This window comes from Mizuhopecten yessoensis, unplaced genomic scaffold (assembly GCF_002113885.1).
Source record: "Mizuhopecten yessoensis strain PY_sf001 unplaced genomic scaffold, ASM211388v2 scaffold10021, whole genome shotgun sequence".
Classification (NCBI taxonomy): Eukaryota; Metazoa; Mollusca; class Bivalvia; order Pectinida; family Pectinidae; genus Mizuhopecten; species Mizuhopecten yessoensis.
The window spans coordinates 16,999-37,481 of NW_018408339.1; the positions used below are offsets into that span (position 1 = coordinate 16,999).

The 20,483-nt window shown below is 36.8% G+C and overlaps 1 protein-coding gene across 1 annotated transcript; it reads right to left on the bottom strand.

Annotated features, from left to right (window-relative positions):
* Positions 1-184: 184 nt before the first annotated feature.
* LOC110459301 lies at positions 185-10,456 on the bottom strand. Its single transcript, XM_021511484.1, has 3 exons — positions 10,095-10,456; positions 3,249-3,353; positions 185-2,093 (listed from the first exon to the last, which is right to left on the bottom strand). Exons 1-3 carry the CDS (start codon positions 10,162-10,164, stop codon positions 1,270-1,272), a joined length of 999 nt encoding a protein of 332 aa, XP_021367159.1. The 5' UTR covers positions 10,165-10,456; the 3' UTR covers positions 185-1,269.
* Between the last annotated feature and the right edge of the window lie 10,027 nt (positions 10,457-20,483).

Consider the following 20,483-nt stretch of genomic DNA (forward strand, 5'->3'; position numbering starts at 1 on the left):
CCCCCCCCCCCCCCCCCCAAAAAAAACCCACCTTCCGTATCACATAAATTAACAACCTAAAGTTTGATAAACAGACAATTAGGTGTTTATTTATTATCTTTTTTCATCAATTTCATACCGCTCAAAATTTATTAAAACTTCTAAAATATATATCCAACAAATACCTTACATATCACATACACAGAAAAGCTACAAGTCAGACAGGTAACTTTCACACAGGTAAGTTATACCTGTGGGGTAAGTTTGAAACATACCTTAATTGGTTTGCCATTGTCTTCCTATATCAACACTTTTCTTTGTTCCCTAAAAAGTGAGGAAACTGAGAACACCCTCATATTGTAGCTCATGATTACTTTGAAATTGACAACACTTGTGCTCTCCAATGACACTTAGCCAACTCGTTTCAAAGAACAAACATTTTGCTACATACCCGTTCGTTTTGAATGATGAAAACAAATCCTGTCGACAGACACGCCTATTAATGTATTCAGTCCCGTCAACGATCGCACTCGCTGCTCTGATTATATTTCAACACGCGAATTTTTTTTTATTTCTGACATCCGAATTATATAACAGTCACGCGACTGTCGTGTTAGTAAGTAATATATTGAAGGAACATGTATGGAATGTCAACAGGTTTTACCTCGGCTACACGTTTGCTGTAATGTAAACATTGCTTCATAATGTGTTCAGCTCTCGCTATTACAGTGCCACAATTTGTCCCCAGAGAGTTCAGAATACTTCTGATCCTAGATTGTTTACCTTACTCAAAACAAAGAGCATAACATCAGTATTGCATATACCCCATAGGCTGCATGTGTTACAGTACAAGACCATGACGATATACGCAACACTCTAAATGGAACAGTATTTGAAAGAACTTATTACCTTCTGTCAGTCACCACAATCAGTGAGGTCAGAACAAGAATTCCTGCTGTCTGTCCCAAAATCCCACACCGACAGATGTTTCCAAAAGGTGTCAGCCACTGTGTAAAATAGCATCCTGCTACTAACAATTCAAAAACGCTATTCAAGAAGGGTGGTACAGCCAACCTATTTAAATCTGTTTCTTTTTGTTAAGCGCATAAGTTAACTTTACGAAAACATCGCCGAATTTTAATTGTTATTTCTGATACTGAACGTAAAGTAATGACATGAAATAGATTGTTTAAATATATGAACACAATATCGGTTAGAAGTTCATAAAATGGAGAACAGCGCAAGTTACGACTTAAAACTTCTGACATTAACCTTCCCTCGTACTACATGCTATAACAAAACCTTCAAGCATTCCATAACACTAAACCGCACTGGAGAGAGTTCCTTTTCAAAATCAACGTTAGACATTTGGAAGCTATTTGGGGACATTTGGTCCCAGGATTGTAACGCTTGTTGACATACTGGGTCCACAGATATACTCATTGTCTTGCGGAAGGTGTCTAAACAGGAAGTGACGTCTTTATAAGGATGAGCACAAGCCACAGATCTGTTTTTCACAATTTGTACAAGAGCATTACTGAGGCACGATATCAGTAATTTTTCAGTGGTTTTTCCTTTACATGATAACGACTTAAAAATTGTGTAGTGATCACGTGTGAGGCTGAATCCATTTTCAAAGAAATTTTTATATAATTCACATGTGTATGAAAACAATGGGCTGTGACATTCCGTGAAGAACTCTGGCTGTCCTTGGGGGCTCCGGCACCATGTCGGGACTGGGCCTTCCCCATCTCCTCCTGTCACTGGAGTACAGAAGCAGTCCTTGTCTGGAGCCATGCCAAACTTGGCCAGTGTCTGACACGGCAGCCAACAGTGGACATCCGGGGTACACGTCTCGCAGCTGCAAGAGTATTGGTTGTTCGTCTTCTTTCTGATTAGAGCGCTTGATATACAGTACATTCGTTCGTACCTTGACGTAGGGGTTACCGGGAACATCTTCAGGCAGGCTACAACATTCGCTCTTTTGATGTCACACTCTAAGGAATTAACGAAATTGTCATTTGAAGTACTGCGAGACGGTGCGATGGCCAAGTTAGTCTCAAAACTTTTGACCACCTCTGTATAATTCGTTGGCACCAGAGTTGATGCCCGCCCTGGAAATGAAAACAATTAAATTAGTTCTTATACTATGTTTTTTTCTGTTGGAGGGGGAAACTAATTAATTAAACATGCGGCTAAAAAGCAATGAAAAATACTACCCGCCTTGATTGTGTAAATCTTAAATGTATTTTTCGGATAAGGTGTTTATTTATCGTTTTACCCTAATTATGATTCCCGAGGGAGGATTCTCTATCCACCTACCGTTACATATGAAAGAGTGATTTTCTCTCATATCTACCATTAAAAACAAAAACTTCACCTCTCAATGCACACAGGCGGTCGCTATCTTACAGCTTTTAGATACTTTTTCAGTGGTTTAAAAACAAAATAGCAGTAGAAATGAATTCTCCATACCCTCAAACCGCAACATTGTTACACGCATAAAAACAACACATTTCCATGATAATTTTCTAAGCGCCGTCTTTGAACCTCATCGCTACTTCCTGTACATCTCATTTAGTGCGCAGAAAAATATAGTTCCTAGTTGAATATAAAAAAAAAAAAAATGTTTTTGCTGTCAAATTTTTAACTCATGACTGATCATGTAATTAATTAATATATATGAAATTATAGATTCAATTAATGAATACAGAGCCGGGCGAACATTACTTGTCCATCGGAGTTGCTCCCCTTAGTGTTTGTATTACTACGCGATGTGATGAGCCCATGTAAGTTAGACTCAGCAAGCATGGTTATCTTACATGACCGAATAAGAGAGAGAAGGATCTGTATGTAGAGCTAGAAAACATTTGATTGATATCAGGAACCAGCGAGAAAGGCAATATACCGACGGAAGTGTATACTCCAGAACTACAATTATAAGAAGGGGGTAGTAAAGAACTACTTTGTGAAAATCATAATGATGTTTGTCGCATATATACCGCTAACTCTACTCAGATAACGACGAAGAGTAGGCAACAAACAAAACGTTCAGACAGGCATGTCCAGAGTACTTCTCTTTACTATACAAGTAACCACAGCTACAAGTGCTGTAAGCATGTAGTCCCAAGATAAAGTTTACCTCCCTTAAGTACGTTAATTAAACTTTTGCGGAGATCAAACTAGAACATTTCAGTCTGCTACTGAGGGTGAACAAGTAGGGACAAGAACAAAACATACATATAGGAAATACTGTTTGAGATACGTACAATATACTTTCTCGTATTCGGACTGTGCTGACGTTGGGAATATGTTCATGTCACCCACGGCTTGGACCACACCGCCTTTTGCCTGTATCTCTGTCGTGCCGAATGCTGGATAAAAAGAAAAAGAAATACAACTCAGCGTTCCTACAATAAACAACAGTCGCACAGTAAGCATCGCTCAGTAAAGAAATTCAAAGAAAAAAGTATGACACTACGTTGGTCAATTACAACCAGAATTAAAGATGCGATGTAAACATAACCTGATGTTGTAGCATATAAGCACATGAATTCAAGACGACTATTGCCCCCATCCACCTGCAGAATTGTTTTCTTTTTCTTTTGTTTCTGTTGCGTTGGGGACATTAAAGAAACCATAATTGGTCACTATAGCCTCCATTGTAATACGTTGGGTCTTTATCTCTCTGCTCTGTCTTCCCTATTATTTTTGGCGATATATCACGAGACATTACTTAGATCTGAGATAGATGTACATTGCTGATGTCGATACAAAAGACGCGTACCTTCGGGGAACACTTGAGACCGTATTCATGAAGTTCCCCCTCATACTCAAGGATAGATTGTATGCTCAACCCAACTTCTTGAAACATACTCAAATCATGTACATGTTAGAGGGTAAACATTTCACGTATAAGTATTAAAGATGGCACTCGACTTGGTATATTTCCAAAACTCCACAGCTCCTCCAAAACATTGACGAATTGTGATTATATATAAATTTATCACCGGAACAAGAAATCTGGATTGAGCACAGGGTTTGAGATTAAGCATCAGAGCAGTTCCATGAACACGGACCCTGTTCCTCTTCTCTTTCGAATTGTTCAAAGTTTCAATGTAAAATTTTCCTTTGTTCATATTTTTCCGAGTTTGATAAAATTTGAGTTTGAAGAGTTTGACACTTCGGTACTCTCTTGTCGCATTGCCATACGTGTGTTTAACTAACGATAACAAGAATACCTCACAAATACGAAAAAGATGATAAGTAAAATAAAAGGCATCAAACATATTAATCAACCAATGGTAAATACATGTATATGATTATTCAAAACGATCCTCACATAGCATCTGTGAAACACTGATAGAAATGATGGTACGTATGCTACAGAGATTATTATTTTTCATTATTGATTGTCCCTTTAGGCAAATAAATTGGAAATAAACTTTGACCCCCCCCCCCCTGTGTTATTCTTAAAATATGATAAAAACAAGTTTGGCTTCTTTTTTATGTACATTTATCTTTTGTAGATTGGCTTTGTCATCCCCATCACTTTCAATAATGTAGTTAACCCTTTCACCACTGTAGACCATAATGGACTCATCAATACCAATGCCTCGTAGAGTCTACTAAAGTTACATGGGGGTGAAAGGGTTAATGAAGCGTCGAGGGCAATTACGCTCGTCACATAGCATTTATAAAGTAGTGTAACATGTTTTAATAACGTTTTTACTATTGAACTTTTTTATGTTTCCCGTGAATTGATCTTATGGTGATTCATATAACTATAAAAGCTATAAAACTGAGATCTAAAAGCCAGTTGTCAGGCGTATGGAAAAATGTCATTACCCTTTCCGCATTCCAAGCAGGAATTTATAGAAATTCTTCTCCCCAGTTGTAAACACAAAAATCTATTGTCAATGACCTTGAGTTGTACTTCTCCAACTTTGATTGTTTGAATACTAACCTGGCTGAATTTTATTGATAGTATTTTTATTACTACATACCAGCAAGGAAGAAACGTTATTGACTTTAAAGGTGATCATTTTCACATTCTGTCTCAGGTGAAGGGGTAGAAATAGGCTAGACGGCAGAGCAACAATGGTACCACACAACAAATAGTAACCGGATACGGATCTGCCTTCGTCCTACCTGGTAATTTATGAGTGTCATGTAGAGTTCATTGCCGATGTTCATCAGGGGAAAGCGATACTATCTGTGTTTCACACTTGAGTAGCAAACCGTGTCCTCCTTACACCTGATGTACTGTATAGTGACAGTATACAGGGGGATTCTCGTTCAGATAAATATTCATCCTCCTTCAGTAAAACCTGTATGCACCAGTAGCAATATTTTGCTCTTCACACGTAATGTATTAATATGATATGTTGTGTACTTATATGATATAAAATTAAAACATGCATGTGTTACATCTCTTTACAGCTGTATGTGATATGACTCTTCTAGCTTACAGGATGGATGACCATTACGCTATTGAATACGACAAATAGTTATAGACAAAGTTAACATATCTGCAAAAAATACATAGCACAAACTTGTTAATGCAATATCACAAAAGTAAGCTTGTAGCCATAGTTGTTAAACACTGTCACAACAGTTAGCTTACAGTAACAACTGTTAAATACTGTCACAATAGTTAGCTTGTAGTAAAAGCGGTTAAACACTGTCACAACAGTGAGCATGTAGTTACCGTTGTTAAATACTGTCACAATAGTTAGCTTACAGTAACAACTGTTAAACACTGTCACAACAGTTAGCTTGTAGTAAAAGCGGTTACACACTGTCACAACAGTGAGCATGTAGTTACCGTTGTTAAATACTGTCACAACAGTTAGCTTACAGTAACAACTGTTAAACACTGTCACAACAATGAGCTTACAGTTACAACTGTTAAACACTGTCACAACAGTTAGCTTACAGTAACAACTGTTAGACACTGTCTAAACAGATAGGTTTTAGTATAAAGTTGTTTCATGCCTTATCAGTCAACAGTCAAAACTATTTTCCCGAGGAGTTGGGATCCACCAGATGAACAGCTTTTAAACAATGTCACAACAGTTACCTTGTAGTTAAAGAGGTTAAATACTGTCACAACAATTATCTTGTATTTACAAATATTAACAGCGGTTAAACACTGTCGCAACACCCAGCTGGTGGTAACAGCAGTTAAACAATGTCACAACAGTTAGCTTTTAGTTACAGTTGTTAAACATTGTCACAACAGTTACCTTGTAATTAAAGGGGTTAAATACTGTCACATCAATTATCTTGTATTTACAAATATAAACAGCTGTTAAAGACTGTCACAACAGTTAGCTGGTAGTAACAGCAGTTAAACAATGTCACAACAGTTAGCTTGTAATAACAGCTTTTACACAATGCCACCACAGTTACCCTGTAGTTAAAGAGGTTAAATACTGTCACAACAGTAACCTTGTAGTTAAAGCGGTTAAATACTGTCACAACAGTTACCTCGTAGTTAAAGCGGTTAAACACTGTCACAATAGTTAGTTGTTAAACACTGTCACAACAGTTACCTCGTAGTAAAAGCGGTTAAACACGTTCACAACAGTTAGCTTGTCGTAACTGTTGATAAACATGTTCACAACAGTTAGCTTGTAGAAACAGCTGATAAACACTGGCACAACTGTTACGTAGTAGTAAAAGCGGTTCAACACTGTCACAACAGTTAGCGTGTAGTAACTGTTGATAAACACGTTCACAACAGTAAGCGTGTAGTAAAAGCGGTTAAACACTGTCACAACAGTTAGCGTGTAGTAAAAGCGGTTAAACACTGGCACAACAGTAAACTAGTAGTAAAAGCGGTTAAATACTGTCTCAACAGTTAGCGTGTAGTAACAGCTGTTAAATACTGTCACAACAGTTAGCTTGTACAAACAACTGTTAAACACTGTCACAACAGTTCGCTTGTAGTAAAAGCGGCTAAACACTGTCACAACAGTTAGCGTGTAGTAACAGCTGTTACACACTGTCACAACAGTTAGCGTGTAGTAACAACTGTTAAACACTGTCACAACAGTTAGCTTGTAGTAAAAGCGGTTAAACACTGTCACAACAGTTATCTTATACTAACAGCTGTTAAACACTGTCACAACAGTTAGCGTGTAGTAACTGTTGATAAACACTGTCACAACAGTTAGCTTGTACAAATAGCTGTTAAACACTGTCACAACAGTAAGCTTGAGGTAAAAGCGGTTAAACACTGTCACAATAGTTAGCGTGTAGTAACTGTTGATAAACACGTTCACAACAGTTAGCGTGTAGTAAAAGCGGTTAAATACTGTCACAACAGTTAGCTTACAGTAACAACTGTTAAACACTGTCACAACAGTTATCTTATACTAACAGCTGTTAAACACTGTCACAACAGTTAGCTTGTAGTAGCTTGCAGTGTATAAACGAATGAACTGTGCGATTTTCTCTTTTTCTGTTAACATGTTAATATGTTATTATATTGTCTATTAATAACTGCAATATTTGTAATTTATTTAAGCAGAGGAAATGAAGAAATCGATCTCTCTATATGTATAATGAGCATGTCGATATTATGGCAGATATTAAAATCACGAAGTAGATCAAATCATGACGACGACTGTAAACTGCCGACAATGTAGATTAAAGACGCACAAGTCGGAAACACTTGCTATGTAGTTGGTTTGTCAGAATGACATATACTGTATCTACCATGAAAATAACAATATTCTCAACAAGTTCCGGAATATCGAATTGGAGATGATACATGCATTTAACTGGAGCTGTTTTCACTTTAATACCATAGACATCTCCTAATTTTCACTTCCTATTTCTGACGGATATGCAGCTATTTATACTTAACTACATTTCCAGTTTTCGTTGCTTTTTTTTTAATATATGAAGATTTTAGTGTTATTTATCTGTTGTCACAATAATTTAAACTAAAATTATTCGGTACAAATTCGAATTATCTAGTGTTATATTCTAAAAGGAAACGAATTTATTGAATTTCCAAACACGACTTGAAACATTTTCTGGCAGTATAACAATCTGGATAGTGTAAGAGTTTTGGAAATGGCACGTTACACCTTGTCGGCACGACGTTGAGGTGAAGTATGTCACATATCCGTGTTTAAACACCACACTAACTACAAACATGCTAAAAATGTTCACCGCAATCTACGGCATACTTAGTTTTGATATTACAAATGATTGTTTATGGAGTTTTAGCCTCTGTCAAGAATACCTTTCATCAAACAATATGTAGATGTTTATGTAGAACCTGTTTGGGAAAGAGGATTCAGCCAGGCCTTCTATTATAACGCACGCGCTTAATATAATGTTTCCAATAATAGAATGCATTCATGTAAAGAGTACCATGTTTACAAATGACGACAACAGCGAGTTATACGGCTGAAACTGTACACGACTTACCACACAATGCTTCTAAATTTAAGAATTAGTTTGATCTGTCAATACGTTAGTAGGAGCCTTTTAAATCCCTTTCATTCCATTCCTATCCATTGCACCAGCAAATACAATTACTATCATGGATTAAATATGGCAAATCGATAGAGATTGAATTGATTATTCACAGCTTGGTGTTTTGTTTCTTCCAAAACTCGATTAGAAACAAAGACTATATATATATGTCGTCCAACCGCGTAAGATTACTTCACGCAAAGATCAAACCATGGCATGAGAGAGATACATCTTATTAGGAAACTCATCTTATGAATGGCAAAGTGCAATGGATGAAATTCATTTAAGTAAACATTTGTTTCTACCTAATATATAACACAGTTCATTTGTACGTATATTAATTGTCCTAGTATTTTTTGTTTGTATATAACTGGATCACACCAATTTGCAAGCAGTAAATGTAATAGTGTCTGCAGACAAATTGTAATAACTAGATATCCTTTGTCTACACACACAATAGCATGCTTGTGGTGTGAATAATCATATCTGGTTTGGACACACAAAGATCTGCATGAAAGCAGAGCATACCGTATATGCATGACCTGCATGTATCAGGAAGTTAAGCTGGGACGTTGCCAGTGTAATTACACATTAACTCAGTAAAACCCATATACATTGACTGAAGGTTGTCGTAAAGAGTAAGAACAAAAAAACAGAATCAATAAAGATATTTGAAGCAAACTGATATAGATGTTTTGAACAGATGTTAATGATCAATAACAAAGAATGTGTTTTAATGTTTCCTCCATCTAAAACGTCACCTGTATTGATTAACTTTGTTATTCTTCGTCATAACATCGGGTTTAGTACACAGACATTGCATGTTATAAATGATATCACAATTGCACATACATCTGTACATACACTATTAGGCATATACAAACATCCCCCATTATGTATCAAAATTTCACATATAAATACCATAAGGGATTGCAATTATATAAACAACCACTGTTTATTATAAAGTACTATAAGTACACATATATCTGTACCTACACTATTATACATTATAATTACGCCTACATATACCATTAGGTATTACAATTTTACATGTACTATTAGGGATTACAATCATATGATTTACCTTGATTCACCTTGATCCGGATGGCCGGGAAATGAGCTTAAAGCTTGTATTGGCCCAATTTAAATCTTTTACATCGTTTCTTTAATGTTTTCGCTGCGCTAGCGGTAGAAGGTTATGTTTTAAAAAAAGTCAGTGTTCAGGTTACTCTTAAATATGTTCATAGAGCTCGCTGTAACTGTTGCCTCTGATAAGGAGTTCCACTTATTTACTACCCTATTTGAAAAGCGATTTTGACTACTATTTGATACAGAAAACACTTTTCCAAGTTTGAGTGAATGTCCATGAGTTATTGAATTCTCTGATATTTTTATATTGTCCAATACCTAATGGTATACATATACTATACTTATACTATTTTGTTCATAATTACACACACTTTAAATAAATGCATTCATTTTACACACACATATATATACTGTTATGAATCATATTTACACACACATGCACTCTATTGTTTCATAATTACACCTGTTATAATTATGAGCACTATTATACATGGACTGTAAATGTATTGTATCACAGAAACAACACGTACCTGAATCGGTGTTAAATGCCAGGCAAGTAACCATCAAGTATACATGAACAGACATGGCTGTGTCGACCATCGCTCCCCCGCCAACATATACGCCCTGAATATGATAGTCACCAGCGTCTACGCGACTTTATTCGATTGAGCTACGCCCTGTCACGCGATAACAACGAGACATGCAATGCATTGTTCTGTGACATGGTCAGACAAACATGGAGGAGCATAGCAAACTGTATATGTTAATTCATAGAAATCAAATTCTACCTACAAAGGATGGCGAGATCTGACACTTAGGAATTTCTATTCGTATCTATCCTAATCAAATACATTTCAACTTAGCAGAGCATCGTTATGATAGTGTTAATGTTGAACGTTTCGTGGTATGGACATGCCCCACGAAGCAGGTGGGCAAACATTATTTGTATCCGGTCAGTGCAATATTTGGGCACGTGCACAAACGCGCTAGCGAGCCTATAGCTATCACTAATTATTTATTTGCTAGTGCTTGAGGATGTTCAATTCATATCTAATTGTAGCAACTCTAACACGTGTCATAATAAAAATGCTGCATTAAATCACCTATCAAAACTGCATATAATTTAAACCACAAACACATTACAATGAAAAGTCTGTCTCAGTTTTTTGTTCGTTATCAAACGAAACACGTGTCTTCCTGGTAGCTACAGACACTCATACCTCTGTCCATTATGACCGTCGATTATGTTTTTATATCAAATAATGTACTGTGTTATCCAGCGAATATACCCGTGTACGTCATATCGATTTGCGTATTAACCCATGTAATTCGACCTATCAACCCTGTGATTGATTGTAACAGACTTTCGCACTAGAGTCAAAATGGCGGCTTTTTACATTTCAATCATGCATGAAAATTGTCGTTTTACACGAATAAATGCCAAAAATCTTGATTATGTGAAAAAAATGATCTTACACCCGTTTTCATTTCATATGAGATTTATGAAACGAGTTCTTCATTGGAAAGTTATGTAAGATCAAATATATGTGTGATATGTGATATTTCGCTGTAGGCGTACAGTTTATAGATGGTACAAGCCTGGGTGCACACTTATAATGCATGAAGTATAATTAAGGATTAACCTTTTATTTTGTTTAGTTTATGAGATAATAAATACAATGGAGCACGAGGTAAATTGCGTATACGGGAAGCGTTTACGAACAATGTACCGACTTCTCCATTGTATTTAGTATCTCATAAACTAACAAATGAAAGTTTAATCCTTATATTTACAATATTTTCTTTTAACAACAATTAACACCATGAAAAGAGTCGGATATAAGCATTTACCTTGACGTAATATTGATCCATGCGAAACAGCCATTCGCAAAAGCCGTTGACAGACAGCTAAACTCCGCCCACTTTCTCCGTGACAACAAAAGAAAAAGAAGTTCCTCCATTTCAATATTTTTACTTAAATAAAATATAAATATCCACATTTTACTTCATACAATTTTTTGTTTGTTCCTGTAACAGGTCCTTTGACCTGCATTTCCAGGAACGATAGCCATCGTTTCTGTGTCATGGCGGCCGACACTCATAGATGATAGAGTGGAGCTGGTGGAGCTTGTTTGTACCGACGAACAATAGCGACTGTAGCTTCTGACACTAGCTTCATTTTTATGACCGGTCATGAACGTGATCTGTCTTGTCTAGAACCCGACAGCATTTGGTGTCTCGAACGCACGGTAGTCTAAATGCTAGCGTTTGTTTGTAAACATTGACATGAGGTTTGCGGAAAGAAGTCCGCCAATATTTACATATATTCATACGCGGTGAACTGGGTCATGTTCTACATTTAAGTTATTGAGAAATAAACAGACTTGCTCACACTTAGGTTATCGATTCAGAAACAGTGGCAATTGTAAATATAATCAGTTAATAATTTTAAACGGTGCATCACAGTTAAGTAAATATTTCCCAAATACAATAGTACTGATTTCAGCTTTCAAAACAATTCTGACGATGGTTTACTGCTGCAGATCCTTTTAAAATTGTCAACAGTTACAGAATTGTGTATGATTACATAAATTATACACTCATTTACTCCCTAGCTGTCATGGGGTCGATTACATGTTTTATAACGTGACGATGCTACTTATCGGTAGGTTTAGACATTCTTTGTAATGATTTTTAGCTAACCTGGTCCGAAGACCAGGTGAGCTTGTGCCATGATGCGGCGTCCGTCGTTCTTCCGTCAACTTTTCCTTTAAAACACTACTAGTCCTGAACGGCCCAGTAGATTTTGACTAAATTTGGTCTGGAGCGACCTTAGGCCAAGGGCATTGAATTTTGTATAAATGGTGACTGTGGCCCTTCTGGGGGCCGAGGGCGTGGCCCAATAAGGGAAATAGAGGTAAAAGCTTTGAAATCCTTCTTCTACCATACAAGTGAAGGGATTTTATCCTAACTAGTTCTAAGGCATCCTTCTTTCAAGGGGACTCAATTTTGTATAAATGGTGGGTGTGGCATCCCTGGGGGCAGTTGGGTGGGGTCCAATAAGGAAAATAGAGGTAAAATCTTGAAATGCCTTCTTCTACCGTAGGGATAAAGGGATATTATCCTACTTTGGTCTGGAGCATCCTTGGGCCAAGATGACTCAATTTTGTATAAATGGTAGGTGTGGCATCTTGTGTGCAAAGGGGCAGGGCTCAATAGGGGAATTTGATGTTTAAATCTTTACAATCTTTCCCCGTCTGTACCATTTGATGGATTTTATCCAAATTTGGCCTGGAGCTTCCTTGGGCCAAGGGAATTCCATGTCCAAGGGCAAATGCGACTACATTTTGTATAAATGGAGGGTGTAGCACCGCTGGGTGCAGAGTTGAGGTGCCCACTAGGGGAATTTGAGGTTTAAGTCTTCAAAATCCTTCTTCCTCTGTACTATTTGAGGGATTTTATGTAATAGAAATACTTTCCCATGATTGCTTTATTATCCAGGTGAGCATTAAGGCCCTCTGGGCCTCTTGTTTTAATTAAAGTTTAAATATTTCAATATTACCCCTTGTTAAATCATCTAACAAAATATTAGAGAAAAATATATTTACGTTTATTTCTAACAGTTTGGAGTATCTCTCTATTTCATATGCTCCATAAAAATATCGTATCTGTTCCATCTGTGAAAAACACAATTAAGGTAATTAAGATATACTCGAAACAGGTGCGTGTATCATTTGCAACATATAACGAGAGTGAGAAAATGTTACAAAAATGCATTCACGTTGGCCACGTTAGGTATTAAAATGTAATTGGGAGAAATGTCTCTATGATTTATGACAGATGAATTTACTGACTCGGCACACTGAGTTGTTTGCAGCTGTTAAGAGTTTAGAAACAGGTTATTTGAAATATATGCTTGACAAACAGGCGTATTCGATAGCTCGCAAAATAAGTTTTAATGTCCTGGCAATCTTAGCAGTTTTTAGCATACCAAGGCATACCGAGGCATCACAACAGGATCCGAGAAGAGACATATAAACAAACCAGTGTTAAAAAATACTGAGATTGTGATATGTGATGCGGAAAGTTAAACGCATTTGACATCATATTACGTAAAACCTGTCGTAATGTCACATTGTTGGAGGTCACCAGCTTTCTAAAATCCAGTGAAAATGTTTTAATTTATTTATGTACAGAAATGCTATATCCGATACTCTTGGTTATGATAAAGTGAACCTTATTTTTTAAACATACCATATGTATTCTGTTTACATAGACTCAGTGAGGCGACAACCCGGTAGAAATTTACGATGGCCCCGGTTAGGCTATAATATAAAAATAATTTATTAATGACTGACACAGATTTATCTGGAAACGAGGCCGCCAAATGCTTATCACACGGAAGTTTATTTTCTTTACTTTTGAAATACGCAAAAGAAGTCTTAAAAAATCTTCACAGATTCAGTTAGACGATGAAAAAAAATACTGTTGCCCGATTCATACAGATGTACATATACATGTAAACAAACAACCGGACAAAGATTCAACGCCCCATACGACGAGGTCAACAAGCAGAACTAGGACCAAAGTCACAGGAAATCCGTTTTCTCTTCCGTGGGAAGGAGACTGTTGCATACTCCGTTGACTCAATGTGGTTCTATCCTCCCTGTCTCGCCATCGTGGAGAAAACCTCCAAACGGAAATTCAGATCAAACGCAAGTGTGCCGAAATAATGAAGATGTTCGAGGAAAAAATCAAATCATTGGAGAGGCACAAGTTAAGAAATAATTAAACAAGAGTTTAAGGAAAACATAGAAGAAAGCGGACAACATCAACAAGCCAAACACATCGGTAGGGACACCGTTACCCAGCAAGATATTATTACGGAACTCAGTGATGGAAAAACTAGAGAAACGGTGGTGTAGACGGAGCCGCGAGGAATGTAGCAGATGAGAAGGAAATACAGGAGATAGGTAAAGTGAAGTACGAGGACAATGTAGCCAAAGTTATCAGACTTGGCAAATATGATAAATCAAAGATAAAATCGAGACCGCTGTTGGTTTCTTTTATATCATCCGAGAGAAAGAAATCACTGTTCAAAATATATCTGCATTAAAGACCAACGATAAAATCTCACCGAAACGGAACGCGAAGTGGAAACCGCCTTAAGAGATGAGGCAAAATTAAGAGAAAGGAGAGAATCGGGTGAATTCTACACCGGGTAAGAAGGCCACCGTGGAACAGGAAGATCGTCCGTTTGGCAGCCTGAAAAGAATAACCCTTCCGAATAAATTCCGACGTATCTTTACAAATGCAGACACACTCACAAACAACATAGACGAACTGAAATCTATAATCAGAGAGGAGAATTAAGATATCATTTGAGTAGTCGAGGCTTGTCCTAAATAGTCAAGGTACCGGATAAACAAGGCCGAGTTTGATATCGACGGATTTGAAGTATTTCCCGGGGAGATAGAACAAGAAAATGGATCGCGAGGAATCATCCTATACACGGAAAATAATCTCGGAGCCACGGAAATATCAATTTACAAAACATTTAATGAGCAATTGTGGATTAAAATTAACCTTGATAAAAGAAACAGCTTAATAATCGGATGCCTCTATAGGAGTTCAAACAGCGTAGACGAAAATAATATGGATTCATGCGCGCTACTTACCGATATAGTTGAAGTAAAAACATCCCACTTAATAATGATGGGGGACTTTAATTTCAAAAATATAGATTGGAAATGGTGGATTCCGTTTAGAGGAGCACAACATTTGGAATATAAATTCCTCGAATCGGCCAAAGATGCATTTCTATTTCAACACATAAAGAATCCAACAAGAATGAGATCTAATAACGAGCCCTGTATTTTAGATCTGATATTCACAAACGAACAAGATACGATCAGTAACATTGAAATAAAAAGCGGACTAGGAAAGAGTCATCATGGCACTAATTTTCTTTTAATTGAACTGTACAAAAAACACAGATTTAGCAAAACAGCTAAGTATAGTTACAACAAAGGCGATTACGAACAAGTAAGAAAAGAATTATCGATAGAATGGAAGGAAATAATAAGCCGCGCATCGGACTCAAGATCAAAATCCGAAATGTTTCAGAAGAGAATTAAATCCGCAATTGATAGACATTTTCCAAAAAGGATCCGAGAAAGAAACAAAAAATAGAATCCTCTAGATAACCAAACTGTACAGGCTATAAAAAAGAAACTCAGGAGCTTGCAGAGAAATACAACGAATATGTGGAAGCCAGAAACCAAGTAAAATCTTTGGTAAGGAAATGCAAAAGAAGTATAGAAAGGGATATCGCGAAAGAGGTTAAGATTATAACCCCGAGAAGATTTGGAGATATGCAAGCTCCAAAACAACATCAAATTCAGGAATCCCAGAGCTGCACATTAAGTGTGGAAACGAAAATACAATCGCTCAAACTGATCAAGATAAGGCTTACGCATTAGCAGACTATTTCTCAAGTGTTTCCACGGTCGAACCACAAGGTTGTATCCCAGTACTGAAATATCATTCATTACTTCTGAAATATCAGAGCTAGAAGTATTTAACATTTTAAAAATATTGAATCCCACAAAATCACCAGGAGCAAATAATATTCACCCAAAAGTATTGAAAAAAACAGCGGACATATTAAAGACCCCTTAATGCGAAATATTTAACTCTTCACTGGAAACATGGGAACTTCCTGTTAGCTGGAAGGAAAGGCAGGTAATTGCAATACACAAAAAAGGGGACAAGAAGATGACAGGAAATTATAAGCCAGTAAGTTTGACCAGCGTAATATTTAAAACTATGGAAAAGATTGTAAGGACAAGAATAATGGTTCATCCAGAAAAATAATATTTCCTAAGTTAACATCAATATGGATTAGTTAAAGGAAGGTCAACTATTTTACAGTTGCTGAAGGTTATTGATGAATGGACAGAAGTTATCGACCAAGGAGGATCAATCCAAACAGTATACTTTGACTTCATAAAAGCATTTGACAGAGTCCCACATCTACGGCTCATCAGCAAAATTAAAATCATACAGATTATCACCAGAAATTATCAAATGGGTCCAAAGTTTTATAACTCAGTATCTGTAAACGGATAAATGTCAAAATGGATGGAGGTAACAAGTGGTATCGCCCGGGGAAGTGTTTTATGGCCGACTCTCTTTGTAATTTATATCAATGACCTTCCGGAATCTATTAAAGCAACAACGTACTTGTTCGCAGATGATACTAAAAGAACTATGGCGTGTTGCTATGCCTATATCCCCAAACCTGAGACCGCTAGTGCGCGCGTGCCACCGTGTACTGTTATGACGCGTCCTCAGGTATTCTCATACAGGTAGCGCTATCGGAATCCTGTGTCTAAGAATAAATTAATGTAAACAGCCGAATGCGTTTCACGATAAAGACTCAACAACATGCTTATATCGTGTTATTTCTATGAATTTAAAACAAATAATATGTTGTTTGTAACACAAGATCGTACAATCATTACCAACAAGTTTTAAAAAGATTTAATTTTCACTACTACTGCTTGCGTCATGCCGTTACCTGCTTCCTTACAAAACACACATCTTGATTTTGTTTTTCCTGCACCTATGAATGGCAGAATGATATATATAATTTTCGAATAGCATGTCTTACACGTGTATTGCGATTCTTAATTTGTGCTGCAGTCTTTAATTCCTGCATTTCAAACAAATGAGACAGTCCTAAACGATGATTTTTCCCGTATTTATGGTAATATTATGAGAAGTTCTTTTTACACAAGCAATAACATTTCTATGTGACATTTCGGTGACTAGTAAGATATGTACACTGTCACCTTCATCAGACAAATGACCAATGAAGCGTATGCACACAAAGATGAAAAATGTGTACGAGTTGTCCATAAACTCGATGTCGATTTCGGCTACGCTGGAAACGTATGTACAAAAGTTGTTATATATATGTACCAAAATGACTCAATTCAGATAAAGGAAGCCATCTGGATACGCCGCAGTGGGCCAGTTCTAAATCGAGACGAAGGGGCTCACAGACTCTAGCACATCTATGACCAAGTGTTAACAAAGCATAGCTGAATTAGGTCATTTCGGTACATATACAAGGTATTAGCAACAGCAATTGTACATACGTTTCCAGCGTAGCCGAAATTGACATCGATTTTATGGACAACTCGTACACACTTTACACCTTTGTGTGCATACGCTTGATTGGTTCATTGTTCATTGCAGGTGACACCGTTGTAAGCGTCTAGTCGCTTCTTGGGGTGCTTCTTAATACTGTCCACTTCACTTCCGGTTGCATTTGGAGGCATTGAAGAAGACTTTATTTCTCAAAAACTAGTGAAAATTATTTACATGTGCAGTGGGTGATAACAAAGGTTACATACTAATTTCATATAAAATAAGGGTATTCAGTTATAAAAAAAAGTCTCAATACAAAAAGAGTTTATTTTACTATTTAGTATGATTACACACATTGTGGTTAATTTGTTACAGATCTGTCAATGAGCTGTACTAGGAAGTATAGTTATTAAAAGGTTTCATGAGTTATAAAAGTATTGTTTAACCTGGTCTTAAAAGAAAACAGAGATGGGGCATTTACCACTTGATCAGAGAGACCATTCCAGTTATTTACAATTCTTAATTTGAACGGACGGCCACGTATATTACTTCTACACCTAAGTTTTTCTAGTTTCTAGTTGTGACCTCTGGTTGTTCTTGTTACATTGATTTTTAGAAAGTCATGTTTGATATTATCTATCCTATTTATTAACTTAAAAATGTGTACCATGTCTGATCTGATTCTCCTGTACTCCATTGTGTGTAGCCCAAGAGCCGTGAGATTTTCAGGATAGGATAGGTCTTTGATAGCAGGGACCAGTTTGGTGGCTCTTCTTTGGACATTTTCAATGTATATTTTATCCTTTATAAGCATGGGTGCCCAAACTACAACAGAGGTCTCTAGATATGGTCTTACCAGAGACTTATATAGGGTTATGAACATTTCCTTGTTTACATAGCTAAAGGTCCTAAAAATCATTCCTACATTTCTGTTTGTCTACTGACAGGTTTACATGTTCATTAAACTTAAGATTAGTGTCTAAAGTCACCCCTAGATCCCTTTCACTATTAACAGATTGTAGTTTGTGTACTTCCCCCTGTTTGATGATGCTGTATGAAGTATCACATTTTACAGCTCCTTGATGTAATTTTAGGTGCTTACACTTGTCAGAGTTTAGCTCCATCATCCATGTTCTCGTCCAGTTGTTTATACGGTGTAAATCTTCTTGACGATGTTGCCCCTGATCTCCTGGATCCGTTGCACGATATACCAATGACCTCAGGTAGGTCATTTAAGTAGATGAGGAATAAGACTGGCCCTAGCACACTACCCTGGGGGACTCCACTTGTGACTTGACATGTGCTTGATTCACATCTGTTGATAACAACTTTTTGTTCCATATCATTCAAGAAGTCAGCAATCCAACCCAATTCCGTCTTTGCGTATTGCAGAGTTATCTTCTCTTGGGAGCAGGTATTGATTGTTACGTCATTGGTTTGTATGAGAAAATCACGTCGTTTCCTCAAAAATTGATGACGTTACTCTCTTAAACAAGTGACGTAACAATCAATACCTGTTATCAAGAGAAGATAACTCTGCAATATGCAAAGACGGAATATGTCCCCGTTGATGCCATATCCCTTGACTTTGTGTAGTAGTCTCCTGTGCGGTACTTTGTCACAGGCTTCTATTGTAGTCCAAATAAATAACATCCATTTGCTTGTTTTGGTCAATAGCTTCTGTCCAGTCGTCAATTGATTCCAATAAGTGTGTGGTGCAAGACTTACCACTTCTAAAACCGTGCTGCTCCTTGGGGAAAGGGTTGTTATTGTCCAATGGTGTCACCAGCACGGGTTCCATGCCGGGTTAGACCATGTCCCTGAATATGCTGTTGGAGTTAAATACCAGTTATTCATTGGTCATTTGTCTGATGAAGGTGACAGTGTACATATCGTACTAGTCATCGAAACGTCACATCGAAAATGTTATTGGTTGTGTACAAAGAACTTCTCATAATCCATACTTACCAACCTGAAGAAAATGTTTAGAATTATGGTAATATATTTGCGATAATAACACTTCATATTTTTTGCTTGGCCTTTTTTTTTTTGACTGAAAAATCCCACATTTGTTGTATTATGGCATCATTTGTTTGTGTTTGATTAATAGATAAAATTACCAGTGCCAATTCGAGGGTGAAACAATTCATAAACATCTTTTGAAATGATGTTTGCAAAGCGTAGCTGTACTGTACACGTGTACAGTGATTTGTTGACATGATTCCCAAGAAGATAAATCAATAGGTATATTATTAAAACCTAAATAAAATGTACCATTGATTTGAAAAAAATATTTTATGACTTCATTAAGGATCACATGCATAAATTAAAAAAATAAATAAAAAGAGAACCTGAACGTGGATTCGAACTTCCACCGTTTACTTTGTCTGGTCACAAGCTAACTGCGTTACTCATTCGGCCGCATCGGTCACAAACGAGGAATACACACTATTTTAACCCAAGAACACCTGTCGCAGTTTAAGAAACTCGCTAACCCCTGATTTTCATTGTTTTGAGCACTTTCACAAAGGAGGACCACTTTTCCGTCATACGATTTGTTTTTGCATATTACATCACGGAATAAAAAAGCTTATTCAAAAGTTGGTCCTCGGATGGGAAAGTCGATATAGTGGATATGGCTATATTTGCAGTATTATATGAACAATACCTAATATCTCAACAGTTCAAAAATTCAAATTCAATTGGTTTTATCTCTATTCTATGCATTGTCTCTGCTATAAACTATTTACTAATTTATGGGT

Excerpts from the sequence above, each read along its gene's own strand:
- LOC110459301 (XM_021511484.1), bottom strand. The coding sequence starts at position 10,164 with ATGGTCGACACAGCCATGTCTGTTCATGTATACTTGATGGTTACTTGC. Across the intron at positions 3,354-10,094 it reads GGCATTTAACACCGATTCAG|CATTCGGCACGACAGAGATA; the intron begins GTACGTGTTGTT and ends CTTTTTATCCAG. Across the intron at positions 2,094-3,248 it reads CGAATACGAGAAAGTATATT|GGCGGGCATCAACTCTGGTG; the intron begins GTACGTATCTCA and ends TTTCATTTCCAG.